Source organism: Apis cerana, linkage group LG13 (genome assembly GCF_029169275.1).
Source record: "Apis cerana isolate GH-2021 linkage group LG13, AcerK_1.0, whole genome shotgun sequence".
Taxonomy (NCBI): domain Eukaryota; kingdom Metazoa; phylum Arthropoda; class Insecta; order Hymenoptera; family Apidae; genus Apis; species Apis cerana.
This window is the reverse complement of record NC_083864.1, coordinates 3559278-3575249: the sequence shown is the minus strand read 5'-3', so window position 1 is coordinate 3575249 and position 15972 is coordinate 3559278. Positions and strand designations below refer to the sequence as shown.

The following is a 15972-nucleotide window of genomic DNA, read 5'->3' as shown; positions in this document are numbered from 1 at the left end:
TAGTTTCGCGTCACTTTAGAGATGGCGCTGAATGCCTCATTTTTACTCTATCTCTGTGTTTCTTCTACTATTTGCTTTCTTTGTCTATACTTTATGAATGATCACAGTCAATAGGATGTCAATAATGAAACAACATTTTTATCATTTCTTTTTTTAAAAAAATATACATAATATGTCTTAATATTTAATATAAAAAATAAAGATATTATTTTTACAATACATATCTGGAATAATAATCTATTTAATATCTAGAATAATAACTTTACAAAGTATAATATCTAATGTATGATGCGTGTTTTGACGTGAGACACATCGTTTAACGACAATGGTAAGATTTGAATGAATAAAAATCTGATTCAGCAAAGAATTTTGAAACATTATATAAGTTTAATATTTTATAATATATATAATTAATATCTAATATAATCAAATTTTAAATACTTTTTTGTTGAGAAAGAGAATTAAAGAGATTGGAGATATTAAGATGAAATTAGAGGAAATTAAAAAAATTCATTTTAAACATAATAAATTAAATTTTTTTATTTCAAATAAATTAAACAAATTATTCTATTAATAATGATGACGATGATAATAATAATAATAATAACAATAAATAACAACAACAACAATAATTAATCATAATAAATAAATATTATATGCAAACAACATTAGTTAATATCAACAATCTAAGCAAAAAGATATGAATACATATAAATAACAATAAATCTTATATTTGATTGAATTTGTTCATCAAAAATATAAATCTTTTTTTACACTGGAACATATACGCCGTATTTAAACATTTTTTAAGCGTATATTATAATATTAATCTCTAATATTCACCAATTATAATAAATTTAATAAATTTTTTTTTTTTTCGTTTCGTTCAAAAAGTGAATTCGAAGTCATGTGTACGCGCAATTAATTTGATTACATCGTAATGACAGTATAATGGACAGTAGGCAACGGATACACGTTCATAGGAGCGGAAGTCAAGTACACACAATCAGGATCGGAAGTAATTCCAGCGGTCGAACTCTGTGATGGTATTGTTAGTCGATCTGCTGAATAATAATTGACATTCGGTATATTTACATTGTACGATCGCAAAGTGTCAATATCTTTCCGGATGGGATGGAAACGTCACTCGGTAGCTTTAACTCCGTGACATGGTGTTCGTTCAGTATTTGTCGTGAATCTATGCCCATGACTTCATCGTCGTTCCAGAGGTATGTAATACGTAATGTAAAGATAAATTCAAACGAATCTGTTTCTCTTATCGTTCGATAAAAATTTGTTGTGAAATTTCTACTCTGTATTCAAACTTCATATCGAAATTTCTTTTAATTAGTTTTAGAAATGATTTTAAACTATCCGATTATTCTTGTAATTTCTGATTACAATCTTGATCAATTAAAGAAATTATCACGTATCAATACGAATTTATAACGATAATATTAATTTTTCGTATCATATCATCGGAAATTTCATCGTCTCTTTTCTTCTTTCTTTCTTTTTTTTTTTCAACAGAGAATGGGCTGTGCACCTAGCAGATCATCGTGCAAAAAGGGTGGTATTCGATTAATGGCCACGAGGCTTACTTTCACCAAAGGTCAGCTGTGCAATCTGAACACATACTTCCGTAAACTGGTCGACGAGGCTGAAAACGGTGAATAATTTCTCGATAAGTTTCATTTTTTCTTTTCGATTCGACGACAACGACGAATTCACACGAGAATCGTAAGATTGTCACGAAGAAACGTTTCGCAACGTTAAATGTGTTCAATTACAGACGTTTCTAACGCCTTTGCGATCGAAGCTACCGTGGAAAAATTGGTTCAACGTTTAATGCGGGGCGCAAGCGATCTCGATCGAAGATTCTCGTCCATGTTCCTCGTCTCGTTGAACGAGCCACGACGAATAAAGGTAAATTGGCAGTGAGATCAAAAATTGCTGGTAAATCACTCGTGGAATCGAAAAATTAGAGAAATATCCGCGGAGAATGGCATCTGTATTTTTCAAATCGTTTCTCCTTTCTTTTCTTTTTTTTTCCTCAGCGACTCAAGTTCGAGTATCTTTTACGGATAGATGCATTATCGGCCTCGAGTTCAAATCCCGAGCAAGAATTCGGTTCGAGCGTGCGCGTCGAGGAGGATGCATCTTTACCAGGCTTTATTCATTTAAAGATACTTGGGATAGGTGCTAAGGAAATTTGGAGGGAATACGTAGACGTTGCGGGAAGGTTGAGAAGGGATCTCGTAAAAGCGAGATTGGCAAATTTATTAGCCACATCTATCAAACAAGGTATTTTTCACTCCAATCAACTATTTAAAGGATGTGTGTGTGTACATACTTGTACATTCCATAAGAGTTTCTTATGGAATGCGATCTGGAATCTCGAGTGTGGATAGACAGATAGGGATTAAATAGAGAAAAATGCCACTGATTTCAGATACCGCCACCGATACGGAAGACGACAGAATTTGCGTTTCACCTGGTCAAGTAGTCGAGGCCGATATCCTCGATAAGATATTGAAACAGCCGGATCATTGCCGGATATTCTACGGGCCAGGTAACACATTTATTACGACAAACGTTATAAAATCCAAAGTTTTAGAAGGATTTTGAAACGTTACTCCGCCTTTTATCTTTTTTTCCCTTTTCCTCGGTCGACAAACACTACTCTACGTCTTTCGGAATCTCTCGAAACAGAGAGGCGAAACTCCGTTCATCCACTCCTCTTCGTTTCGCGCACTTTATCAACGTAATAAGTTTTAGTTTGACCTCAGCGTGTCTCCAAACAGTTTCAACCATTCCCTTCCTCCCTTCTCCTTCTCTTACTTTCCTTAACCCTTTCTTTACCCCTTTACATAACCTAGAATACACACTTAGTAACTTGGTAATTCGATGTACATACCGGAAGTTCAACAAATTTGCTCAATAACGACTGTAGAGTATTTAAAAAAGGCGAGGATCACAACGATCGATCTAATTCGATTCTTTTGGCGACGTTTCTTTAAATGAGCGTACATTTGCAGGTATTTCGGACGAATCATTGCCGAGGAGGCGTGATCGAGTGGCCATGATCGAAGACAGCGAAGGGATATTGCTGAGAATCGGCGTGGACGGTGTCAAGTCTCGCGAGGTCGAGGTTAGACTGTTAATCGGGATCGGGTTGTCGTCGTGGCCCTGTTTAACGGATTATCCTCAACGAATACCCCTCTATCATTGCGATGCTCTCCTTCATTACACCGCAGCGCAAAGCGTGAGTGTGGAACATTGATAATTGCGCACTTTTATTACATCTTATTTTCTTCCTTCACGACCGATCGATTCGTCGCGATCGATCGATTTCTCGTTCATCGATTCCCGTTATCCGCTTGTCTCGCTCCAATTCGCGGATATGTATCGAAAACTGAAGTTTATCGACTCTTCTCTCTCTCTCTCTCGCTGTTTTACGAGCATGCGTCATGTAATTAGAGCATCGATTAATCTCATTGTATCGGTACTGTAGATAAACGATGAATTAAAAAAAAAAAGGGGAGAGAACGCTCTCCATCGTTGAAAAAAGAACGTGAGAACACCGCGTAGATTTCTTTGAACGAGATGGTGCAACTTGTTCGAGTACGCTTGTTTCCAATATGCCGAATCCGGTTCCCTTATCCGCGAAAAGTCTCGAGAGCTCTCGTGAAATTCTGTTTCACGCTCTTCATCCGATAGATAAGTATTGCAACAGCCGCTCTTTTATCATCCCTGGCTGCGTTCAAATCTGTACGTGTTCTAATTTAATGTAAACCAGGATAGACGCGCAGTGTTTAAAGGATCGATAACTCGGTTAATATAAACGAGTTTTTAACGTCGATTTAACGTTAGTGGAGAAGCACGAAGACTCGATTTTCCGTTTCAATTTGTATTCTTCCCTAAAAGGGGACAGATCCGTTCGTTTCGCGTCATCTGTTTGTCGCCTGTTTGTTCCAGGGTATGTACGCGGTGGCCGTTGGCCCGTGTTCCGGCGCACGTTGCGAGAACCGAGCAACCCTCTGGAGGGTACGTGTCCCGGCAGCCGAGAAAATTATGAGCCAGCACTACGCCTCCGACAGCGTGCCTTCCCTCACCGAATCCGTGCTCCTCGAAATTTTGTACCAGTTACGAGAAGGGCGCAGTTTGAATTTATCCACGAAGCCGAAGGTGACTCACTCTTGGAAATTAATCTTTAACATCGAACACGTTTGAATTTCTCTTCGGATTAGCGATCAGAGATCTTCCTCCTCCCAATTTTATTCCAACATCGTATCGTTATCATTGTTTCACACATCGAATTCATAATTCACAACGTGAATTTACGTCGAACACGCATCCTCCCTTTTTCTTACCTTCTCCGAGAATCGATCGAAATCAAAATATGAATATTGTCGAGGGAGATAAAAATTGATCTCGATCGAGGGAAGGGCTATCGTGGATGCGATGTGTATCGGTGAAAATTTTCTTAGGTGACGCGGGGAAACGGTGCACCAGAGGTGCGTTTACGAGTAATTTCCAGACACATATTGAGAACCGTGCACCGTTGGAGGCTGGAAAGGGGTGGGCCGGATCCGTTGACGAGCTGGGCGCCGGATACCCTCTCGCGTCACGTTCTATTAGCGTTGGACGAGTTGGTCGCCGCTCTGAAATGCCAGAACTTGAGGTGTTACCTTTATCCGCGCTGCAACGTGATGCTGCAATGCGTGAGAGGTAGGTAATTCAATTTGGGGGGTGAAAGGGAAGCGTATTTAGAAGGACGAAACCTCTTCCCTTTCATTTTCCTCCCCCAATTTTCCAATCTCTTTCTTTTCTTCTTTTTTTTCCACTCCCCTTCGTTCGTTTTTCGATACGATAAATGCAATCAATAATCTCGGGGACGTGGACGACACGCGTGGAAACGAAACGGAACGTAATCGTCTGGTTTCCATGGAAATTCTTAATTAGTGAGGATAACGACACGTGCTATTATCGCGGCCGTTGAACGTATCGGCAATTTGTATTGCATTCGTATAAGCTGTTTCGACGACACGCCTCGATCGCATTGCCGTTTTTCATCCCGCATTCATTTCTCGACACGCCTTGTACACATACGCGTGTATATGTATCGCACGATTGTTGTTTAATCGCGGCGCGATTCAATTAAGAAGAGATTGGAAAAAGCTTCGATTCCATTTCGTGCATTCCTGTTTTATTCAACAAAGGTGGGACACCGCATCGAGAAGATTCTTACGCCTCCGATTGCCGTTCGTTGGAATCTTACTTGGAAGCGCTTCATTCTTACTCCTTCTCGATAACGCGTGGCGTTGCCAGGCCCCTCGACCTCATGGAGAACGAACTTATCGCTAGATGGCGCGAGATCATCGCCTCGCCGCACGGGAGAGGATCGAGCATCGACGATTGTCACGGATACAGCGAGAGGCAATTCGGCTATCTGACCACGATCGTGGGGCAAGCTTTGGCCGCTAGGGAAGCTTTGTTACAGGTACGGAATTTCGATAACAGAGAGAGAGAGAGAAAGAGAGAGAATACTTACTTTCCACGTAGGACAATTCGGATAATCGCAGTTGCTACTCGAACTTGCCGGAACTATCGTATTGCGCCACGGAACAGGTGGAAAGTCTCGTGTTCCTGTTGAGGCTGGTCTCGACGCAGGCTTGGGATCAGATTCACCCGGCAACGGAACGAAACATTCGAATCCACGATCACGGTTGCGCGAGGAGGAAGAGGCATTGCAACGCGACCAGCCAATTCGACTACTCGGTTGGACTTTTAGTCGATGCCGTTAGGAAGGATCGAGAAACGGTTAACACGGATTTGGAGTCGACGCCTGTGATGACCAAGATGCTTCTACACTGGCTACACTTCGGTAAGGAGTAATTCTTCGAAGAGACTGGGCTCGTTCGATCAAGTAAGTAAGAAATTTCGTTCAAGGCATGGAGAACGATCGAAAGATCCTCGACCCTGTTCTACGTCCGTATTTGAACGATCTTTTCAACGGTACGCGTGAGCACGGTTGGTTGGCCACCTCCTGGAAGAGGAGGGAAGAACTTTACCGGGGTGAGATGGGATCGTTGTCGATGTTCTGCAAATCTGTCGTGACGGAGGAAGTTACACCCGGCATCGGAATCGTGGATCATTTGTCCAAGGGGTGGCGTTGGGCCGAAAGTATGGCGGGGATGATCGAACGTTCGGGGAATTCTTTGCGGCTGATTTTCCTTCCCGGAGACAGAGCGATCAAATTCGATCTAACGTTCGCGGGGAACAAAGGGCCCAGCTCGTTCTCAACGTGGAGCAAGGTTAGAAGTGTCAGCACGATCGCGAGGAGGAGGAGGAGCATATATTCCAGAGCCAGCGAGTTATTCGATTCCCTGACGGGATCGCAAAGAGCGCCTGACTACAATAATGGTGAGATAATGATAAAAAGAAAAAGAAAAAGGAAAAAGGAATCGCCAGCTAAAACTTGACACGATAAATTAGCGAACACAGCGAACGCAACTTGCTTAAACGAACTTTACTGCTTCCATTATTACGTTCCATTCGATGGAAACTTGTCGTTGTATTATATAATAAGTAAGTATAATAAGGTATTACGTATTTGGGTGTTTGAGTTTTAGAAAATTAATTAAATTCGCACTCCACCCCCTCCGAGTTTCTTGTTTTCACGGGCAAATTCTAGTTTCCCTTGTTCGAAAATATCCGAGCTTCTTACGAATGAAGCAACATCGAGTGAAATTAATTATTTCCCAACTGTATATATATATATATATATATATACACGGCGAGTATTTAGCCTGGCCGAGAATCGATGAGAAAAAAACCGATATCGTAGTATCCAAAAAAAAAAAAAAAGAAAAATCCCAATGGCAAAATTTTTATCAATATTCGGCTTCCCCGGAATGAAAGAGGCTTTGTTCGTATAAAATAATAAAAAAAAAAAAAAAGAAAAAAAGGAAAAAGAGAACGAACGAAAAATATTAATCTTCATCTTCCCCTTTCTTTTCTTTCTTTCAAGATTTTACGCGATATCATTTAACCACCACGAGTTCTTCGAAACTTATCCCAATTTATATTTATATTTGCATAAATTCTTCCCTTTTTTCTTTTTCAAAAAACCTATCCAGCCGTGATCGCGCACTAAATGACTAAACGTGCTCGGCATTAAAAATTGAACGAGGAGTGTTACTCATCCGGGGCGAGGCTAAACGCGCGGAAGTGACAAAGATTTACGTTGACGCGAGGAGGAGCGGGGGAATATCATACGCGACGTGGAAATTCGAGGTGGAAATACCTCGTGCGATGGATGAACGCACGTTGAAGCCGGCCGCTGCGGCAGAGGACGGGTATCGCGTTTTAAATCAACGTCCCCGGTTCGATGACGTAGGCAAATTTCTGGCGCAACTGTTTTACGTAAGGCGAGGCGTGTACCACCTACGTACAGGAAGCCGAGCGGCAGGCAAGCAAGATCAATATTTTTGTTAGGGGTTGCAGGACACAGGGAATTGAGGGATGCCAGCCCTTTGACGTATGTCGCGTCGATGAGCAGATCTCGAGCTCGCCACCGCGGCCCCGGCGATCTAATCTCCGCCATAGTCTCCCTCGGCAAGTTCAGGGTAAGTTTCCGCCTAACTTTCTCCCCTCCCCTCCCTCCATTTCTTCTTCTCGCGGTTCTTTCGATCGAACATGTTTACTAAGATTACTGAATATTTCTTTACATCGAATAATGTAATTTAAAAGAGATCGAAACGAGCGTTGGTTCTGATTGATCAACAATCAGATATTTTGTTGACATATGTATATACAGCTTCGATAATATTTGTCCGTAATAATTTCCAAAACTCGCATCCTCCTTCGCCCGGTTTCCACTGTTTGCCCGGGTCTGGAGTTTCGGCCCGGCTTTCATTCCGCGCCGCGAGCCACCTTAATTACACACAGTTCGCGCAGTTTCATTAGATTAGACGAGCACGGATTTCCGGTGCACGGAAGGCAATTCCAGGACAGTAATTTCGCAGTGGTACGCGTCCAATGCGTTGGGAACACGTTGGGGATCCACAACGTCGATTCGAGACGACGACAATAATATCGAGAGGAGGAACTCGCAAGGAGTTCGCAAGACTTCGTTGCTCGAGTTCTGCCATTTCCGACGATCCGCTTCTTCCTTGACACGCCACCCATTACTCTTATATCTATCCATGTGTATATATATATATATATATATATATATATATATATACGTTGAGTGGCAGTCGATTTAATAGCGACGCTGATAAGCGTGTTAGGATCGACTAACTCCTTTAATCGCGATTAATACGATATGAAAGGAATTGATTGGATGAGACTCGAAGTCATGTACGCGAAAAATGAAAAAAAGAGAAAGATCTGCCGCGCGTATGTGTGTGCGACACGGTGGAAAGAACGTTTATCTCCCCCCAGGAAACTTCTTTCTTGACAACGAGAATTAAACGTCGCTCACACGTCGCTGTTTAAGAGACCCGATCGTTCCTGCATCGTTCCTCTTTTCCGTTCGCATGAATCTCCGACGAATATAAATTGACTTTTAATCGGGGCGCAAATAAGCGTTAATGGGACGTGTGTATTAAATCATTCTTTTTTTTTTTTTTTATTATCATTTATTAAATATCGCGTAAAACGTTTTGGCCGTGGCGACGCAACGGAAATCGGCAAATCGAGGAGAAATCGCGTACCGTTTCGAGATACGCGGAATTAAAAATCCTTTTTTGTTTTATCGTTTTTTTTTTCAGTGACGAAAAACGCGTACAATTCATATTTTATGAATTTTATTCCTAACATGGAATAACAACGGTTATTTTGTTTCGTTTTTTTTGCGAAAAAAATAAAAAGGATTAAAAAAAAAATAGTTTTGGAAATACGATTGAATTTTTTCGAAATAACTTTACACATCGAGTTAAATAATCACTATGTATGTACGTGTAATATATTGATTAAAGTTATAAAGAAATATAGTATTTTCGTATTTTCGAAAATAATAGAAAAATCAATTATAAAATTCATTTTTGGCACTCTTTTTGATATTTAATTTCGAATAATACTTTCCCCGTTAACGTTATTCCATTTACATTGGCATAGTTTAATAGTAACGGGAGAAACAATACAATTAATTTTAAACGATTACGAAACAATACTGACAATTTAAAGATACACGAAACCATAAATTATATGTATATAAAAAAAAGAAATACCAGAATAATCGGAAAAAGAATTTTCCACGAGAGAACTTATTCCGTGTACATTAACCTCTCAATTACGACGCTGTTGTAATTGAAACCGGAGCGTCATTTTTTTTATTATATTTTGATGTTGCGCTCGTTTAATATCTTTAACGAAGTTATTCGCTTATTCGAGCGTGTACTAGCAATTGTTAATTAACGCAGACTTATTATTTTCGAGGGAGGAGGAGAAACGAACGTTCGAACGTTCCGCGGCCAAGATCGAGCTTGATTACAAGCGTAATCAAAGGACGTGTTTAAAAAGATGGCCGCTTTTTACCAAGCGCTCCCCTTAATCTTCCGCGCGGAAGAACGACTTCCGTTTTTCTTGCATTTTCAACCGGCAGTTTGAAATCCGGTTTAATGCTTCGGGAAAGCCGGGGACGAGAAACTGCGAAGTGAAACCTCGGTTTAAGGAGAGATCATAAAATCGGGTTGCGACGTTACTTCAAAGGATCGTGTTACCGTAATAACGAAGAGAAGAGTTGCCACAACGAGTTGCTAGTACAAGAAGTAGCGATGGGAACGATGTTCTTGCAAAACATGTATTTACAGACAGTTTGATAAAAATATAATCTCATTGGAGAATATAATCATTTTGAACAAGAACGAATTCAAGTTGTGATTTAATCCTCGATTTCATTATGTTTTGCGATAACATTCGAATGCGAAATTAAAAATATATAACAAATGTGTAAATTATTGTAGAAGAAAATTATAGTATGGCCAGTCGAATTGGACAAAAAAGAAAAGTAAGAAAAGTATATACGATAAATACAATACAAAATATTTCGATAACAATTAATACGTGCCATTTTTATTTCGATATAACACAAGTATTTGGCAATAAAGAGTCGTTAGCAATTTTCAATCAAGTCTAGTGACTATATCGAATTAAAATATTTACAATTGAATCGATCCCGTTACTATTACCGGGAACATTTCATTTTCCTCGATTTTTACGTACAAAAAGATGGAAATAAAATCATCCGATGAAAAATAAATCCGCTACAATTGCTTCAATGACGAAAATCAGAATAGAAGGATTGAAAAGCATAGACATTTTGTTGAGGAATGTTTTAATAAAATACAAATCATTGGACACGATTCATCATGAAATGACGAATTCATCTTTCTTCTTCCCGTTCTTTCACCCGTTGCGTGTAAAAACTTCAACCCAGGAGAGAACAAAGTCAGCGCTTCTAAAAAACGGAGGAACAGAAATTGAAGAACACGAACGCTTAAAGCGGATTAAAATTTTTTTTTCTGATCGCTCATTAAGAAAAATCGCTCACCTGGCTTCCCGAAACAGAACGCCCGTCGAGATTTCATCGGGATTCAAAGGGATTTCCTCGAAGGTTAGCGGAGTCTTTGGATGGCCTTAAACGTTTCGGCATTCGTGGGAGAATCCAGTTAAAGCAATCCTAATAGGTGTCAGCCAAGGTTCGCTTGGGGTTGGACGTTAGGCCAATCCTCCCTTGTCGATATCTGTGAAACCAGCGACGACCAAATTTTTCGTCAGCCACGATCCTGGGGGATCCTATTTTCCTCGACTAACGCCATTCACCGAGAAATTCTTCGATCCTCTTTTCCTCGGATGAAGTAACACCGAGCTAACCAAGTAACTTGCCCACCCGTCTTCGATCCTGCCTGCCGACCATATTTTCCCCCGGAAAATCTTTCCTCTCTCCTCAATTGTCTTGGATTCGCGAATTCTGATTCTTCCATTCTGAAAAAGAAAAAAGAAAGAAAGGAAATCAGACGGACGAAATTAAAAATTCAAACTCGTTGCAAACGGAATGAAAGAGGATGAAAAAGGACAATTCGATGGTTATTTCGGTTCACGGTTCAGACGGTATTAGGTGGACGAGGGACTCGTGTACAAAATCGATAAAACCGTGTCCGATTTTCTGGCACAGAACATGGCAGTTAGCAATTGGAATTCCCTTGTAGAGGTTTCTGAGACGATTGTTACTTACCCGATTAATGTTCTCATCGTCCGGGGTGGCCGTTCTTCTCTTCGAACAAAATAAACGACGTTCGATTCTTTACTCGTTCCCCGTCTGGCCTCCCGCGAGACAGTGGACTTCGGTAACGTCTTCAAAGCTTTCCAAACTTCGTGCGACAAAGCATTCTCCTGTCTTCGTCCCTTGCGCGAGACATTTCTCTCTTTTAAGAAAGAAAGATCTTATTTTATCTTATTTCATTTTTTCTTTCGATGATAATCCGATTTAAAAAAAGAAAAAAATGTATCATCGTCGTTTGTTATTTCTTCGACTTTTCGCTATTGTTATCGCGGATAATAAGTTTCTCGAAAGAAAGAGATTTTATCGTGGGTGAAATGCGGAATCACTTTTCTAATTGAATAAAACTTGGACGCTCGAAGAGAATCTCGATTTAACTTTGTTAAATTTCTATTATAGATAGACAGGGGAGAACGAAAGAGCGTTATATTTTCTTTATTTTTATCAATTTTTATATTTTTATGGCGAATACCTCGGCGAAAATCGTGCGCTCTCCTTAATTTCATTTAATTTCCGCGTGCAAATATTGTTCTCTGGCGTAATTGTATCTCGAAAAAATTCCGATTCCAAGTCCTCCTCAACGTGGAATCGAACTTCGTAGTTCGTCTTCGAATAAGCAGGCTTTTTTATTTGCGAGGATCATTTGATTAGATTAGAATAGAATAGCCTCGATGTGCTCTGCCTCGAAAGATGAAGTAAAAAGACGACGCGGGTGTTCCTGGCATTTCTGGAATATGCATGTATCATATTTCCAGACCCACCGAAAGCGAATGAAAAGGGAAAAAGTGAACGCGTATTTACTTTGCCCTCTCGCCCCGAGGAGCTGTTGGCTCCTCCTCTCCATCCTCCATTTGCCAGCTAACTTTCTACTTAAGGAGCGATTCACCCTCCCCTTATGCTTATGGAAAATGCGTTTTGCGCTTCGAAACTAAGTTTAATCCTGACTGAAACCCGCCAAACCCGATCTCTCTGTATCCGAGCCATTCTCTCCTTCGCAGATTTCAGCGCGCTCGATCTATCAAATATTCTCTCCTCGAAATCTTTTCCTCTCAAACACCTTGGCGGACAACGCTTAGGTAAAAGAAAAAAGAGAAACGGTTCCTCTTTTTTTGATCTACCCTGAGTAAGTCGAGTCGTTTCTTTTCTCTCTAGAATAAAAGAGAGAGAGAGAGAGTTTTTTTCTGTCGCAGATCGTGCAAGAAGCGGCCGCCTTTTTGCCACGAGAGGAGCGGGTGGTCGTGTTGGACGCGGTGCAACGCGTGGCCAGAGAATTCTCTCGTCGCTCGAGGAAGACCGGAAGCGTGTACACATCCGACTCGCCGAGGCAGCTTTACAGACCGAGGTACGACTGACTCTAAGAAGATGCAAGTTTCGAAGCTTCATTAATGGCGTGCGGTTTTCCTTTGATTCCTCTCCCAGACGCATAATAGATTCGCTTTTGTTCGTCCCAGGCCGGAGACGGATCTCTTGGATTCGCGGCCCCCACGGCCATTATCGCCGGAAATAAGGGAGCGGCGAATCATCGCCGAGCATCAAAAGCAGCTTGAGAAGGAGATACAAGAAATGCACGACACTTTGATACGCGACGCGTTGAGGAGGCAGTTTTCTTCTTGCAACACCTGGGACTCGAATTCGTTGTCCTCTTTCAACTCATCGATAGATTCCATAATGGGGACGATCACGTTAAGGAGATATCGCACTCCAATTTGGGATGCCATTAAAGGTTATTTTATATATATATATATAAAAATATGTTGTACATTTTTTAACATATATTTTTATATATATATATATGTATATATAAAAATGTATAACACGTATAAAAATTATTGTATATATTATACATTGGGTCTTTCCTGTATTTTATTTCTATTCGATCGATTTCGTGACGCTCGAATATACGTGTTATATGATAATTCACAATTCATAATAAGAGTGTATATAAACAAGAGCGTACACGAGCTGGTTTCTTAGAAGAGTAGATTACGATAACGGTATGAAAACAACTTTTTCAATTTCAGGGAATTCGCCGGTTCGGTCGAGTTTACGCGAAAAGCATAACACGGACAAAGGCAAATTCAACACGGAGATGATCAGTCGAGAGGAGTCACCGACGTGGAGCACAGCTCGAAGGAAGGAATTGGACTACGCCGAGTCGAAGAATGAGAACGAGGAATTGCCATCTTGGGACGCGCTCGAGGCTACTCTGAATAGAAGGCTGTGTAATTACGCCTTGCCAGAATCCTTGGACGAAGGTGTTGGGGAAAAATTACGTTACGAACGAACCACGCAGGAATGATTCCCCCGTGGAAAATCACCATCCGGCGAGGAAAATGGAGAACAGGCTTTTACCATACGTTGTGTTGGAGATGCGTCGTGCGTTCATCGATTGCGACGCGATATCCAAGCTGGAACGAAAAACGTCGATGAATCGAATTTGCGTCTCGACTATAGTTTGCCCGCTTTTGGAAAGTCGTCAAATAAACGTTTCGAGTATATTTGGTAGGAAGATGCTTGTATCGGGGCTTGTTCATCGATGAAACTCGTCGATGGGAAACTTAATTCTCGCAGACAACGAGTAACTTCACGCCTCTCGAAAGTGCTCTCGTTTACTCTCGTAAGTACATAACGATTACACGGTGACTGTAAACCTCTCGTAAAACTCGATAGATAGGAATTGCGACATCGGTTTAAATTTTAATCCACGCTCGAAAATGATTCAGATCGCGATTTCAACAATTCCCTCCCTATCGAATTTTCGAAGTGATTTTTATTTTTCCTTATATTTTTCGTTAATTAAGAAAACATCCACGTCTTCGTATTTTTTTCTCCCCTTTCGGATCAACGTGGACCGATTTTAACGAATACCGACGAGAGTAAAATTCCCTGGCAATCTCCTACCTTCCATCAATCCTCGCCACCTACTCCGTGATCGTACATTTTTATTAAAGGTCCCTTAATAAAGCTTCCTTAAGAAGTCTCTCTCCCAAGGTATTTTTATTTATTACGCCGAAATTGTCGCGCTCCTTGTTGCGTTGCGAAAGGAAAATATTATACACGTTCGGGTCGTGTTTGGCAAAGGTTATTTGATCAATTACATAAATAGAATAGTCGAGTGTCTCTAACACGTGGTCGATATATCCTTTTCTCTTATTCATTCGTACGTTCAGTTCGTTTATTCATAACCGCGATTTATTTTACTCGCTTACTTTATCGATTATCGCCATTTACTTTTTTCGATTATCGCTTTGCCGGCGCGTATAAATCAGCATATCGGCGTATTCAATGGAAGAAATTTTTTAAAATAGTTGTTTCGAAACGAGATTCGACGCACGGGAAAGTTCGGCTCGGTCAACGATTTAACACGAATTTGGGGAAACGCGGATCGAGGGTAATTGGAAGTAGACAGACAGAGGTTCTCTATGAGGCCGCGTTTCGATTAACTAAATGTAAAAAAATATGGGTTTGCCAACGGCCACCTAAATTGCCAATTAAACTCGGTGGAATGAGCAACATTGTTGGAGCACTATCGATGAGCGATTGACCTTCCACCCACGTGAACTCTAATCGCGTGAAATTTCACTGGGGAAAGCTTGAAATTTGTTTTAACACCCTCCACCCCCTTTTTTCCATTCTACGCGATACTTTGAATATACGATCTAAACGAATATATTACAAAGATATACATATTCATAAATGTTGACCTCGAATAACTACGATCCCCTCCCACGATGTAACCTTCCCCACAATTAACTCCTAATTCTTCTCCTCTTCTCCAGACCGCTTTCACAATTGGCGAATCGATCGATCAAGTGCGCAGCGTGACGAGATACGAGTACAAACAACGAGTACAACGATGCGTTGTATCCGTCCTCGATCGTCACAAGATCGGGGAGGGGGATGCATCGATTGAATTCGATAAGAAGAGATAAGAAACGGAGCAGCGTGTTCGATGTTTGGCGGTCAAAGGGTAGGCTGAGGAAGGAGGGCTGAAAAGAAGAAAGGGAACGAGAAAAATGGAAGCGGGAGCATCGTCGTCGTCGTCGTCGTCGTCGTCGTCGTCGTGGTAGTCCTGGAGGGTAGTATAGTAGGCGGGGAGGGGGTAGTGTTGGTTCGGCCGGGCTGCTTCCGTGTATTCCGGGGGTGGTTTTGGTGCGCGCGCGCACCGGGGTTGCGCCGTGGTTTCATCTCAGTTTCGCAGCCTCCCTTCCGCGGTCCGCATCAACTCTGTCGTCGTCGTCGGCGCAGAGGTGTGTCGCCTTGGTGTCCGCGTTTTTCCGCGTTCTATCTCGCGTTCCACCTCGCCTTGGACGGCCAGCCATCCCCAGCGTTTTCCATCTCTCGGACCGGGGTTGGGATAAATTTCTTTTTCCTCGGAGTGCGGAGGGGGGGGCTCGAGAAGTGAGAAATAAAACACCTGTCTTCGTGCGAACATTCACTATGTAACCGTGCTCGTAGGTGATCACGCGACCACCACTCGCAGGACGATGGTGCGCGATGCGGATCCAGGTCCCGACGCGTGTAACCTGGTAAGCGAATAATAATAATTTTCTCGTCCCGAGATTATTGCGTACGCGTTATTACGCATTATACAATCCGATGGTACTCCCCTCGCACCGTCCTCCCCTTCTTCTCGACGTTTATCCTTTATCGACGACGATCGATCCTCGCCTCGATCCCCA

General features: G+C 41.5%; 3 protein-coding genes and 1 long non-coding RNA gene across 7 annotated transcripts in view; 2 read left to right on the top strand and 2 right to left on the bottom strand.

The window, feature by feature from the left end:
• Positions 1 to 626: 626 nt before the first annotated feature.
• Positions 627 to 15851, top strand: LOC107998828 (uncharacterized). Of its 3 annotated transcripts, XR_003697933.2 has the most exons (16): positions 627 to 1229; positions 1531 to 1669; positions 1793 to 1926; positions 2058 to 2304; positions 2453 to 2572; positions 3039 to 3265; positions 3979 to 4188; positions 4491 to 4731; positions 5223 to 5503; positions 5566 to 5887; positions 5953 to 6426; positions 7501 to 7631; positions 12481 to 12632; positions 12742 to 13013; positions 13312 to 13907; positions 15070 to 15851. XR_003697933.2 is itself a non-coding variant. In XM_028667221.2 (15 exons), the coding sequence occupies exons 2-15, from the start codon at positions 1534 to 1536 to the stop codon at positions 13587 to 13589; spliced, it is 3225 nt and encodes a 1074-aa protein (XP_028523022.2). In that variant the 5' UTR covers positions 627 to 1229; positions 1531 to 1533; the 3' UTR covers positions 13590 to 15851. The 3 variants fall into 3 exon arrangements, 2 of the variants coding, with proteins under 2 accessions (XP_028523022.2, XP_061939586.1); XM_028667221.2 differs by having other exon boundaries at positions 13312 to 15851; XM_062083602.1 differs by lacking the exon at positions 627 to 1229 and having other exon boundaries at positions 1392 to 1669; positions 13312 to 15851.
• Positions 11298 to 15972, bottom strand: part of LOC133667155 (uncharacterized) — a 30810-nt gene continuing 26135 nt past the window's right edge. Inside the window, exon 3 of the long non-coding RNA XR_009832347.1 lies at positions 11298 to 11435. This is a non-coding gene — a long non-coding RNA (uncharacterized LOC133667155). The remainder of the gene's footprint in view (positions 11436 to 15972) is intronic.
• The window catches only part of LOC107998829 (uncharacterized), a 15771-nt gene continuing 15044 nt past the window's right edge, over positions 15246 to 15972 (bottom strand). The window contains 1 exon segment of the mRNA XM_062083604.1: positions 15246 to 15971. Within this exon segment, the coding sequence (XP_061939588.1) occupies positions 15931 to 15971 (41 nt within the window). The 3' untranslated portion in view covers positions 15246 to 15930.
• Positions 15676 to 15972, top strand: part of LOC114576750 (uncharacterized) — a 58358-nt gene continuing 58061 nt past the window's right edge. For both annotated transcript variants that reach the window (XM_062083603.1, XM_028667223.2), the window contains exon 1: positions 15676 to 15819. The gene's annotated coding sequence lies outside the window, so the exon portion shown is untranslated. The remainder of the gene's footprint in view (positions 15820 to 15972) is intronic.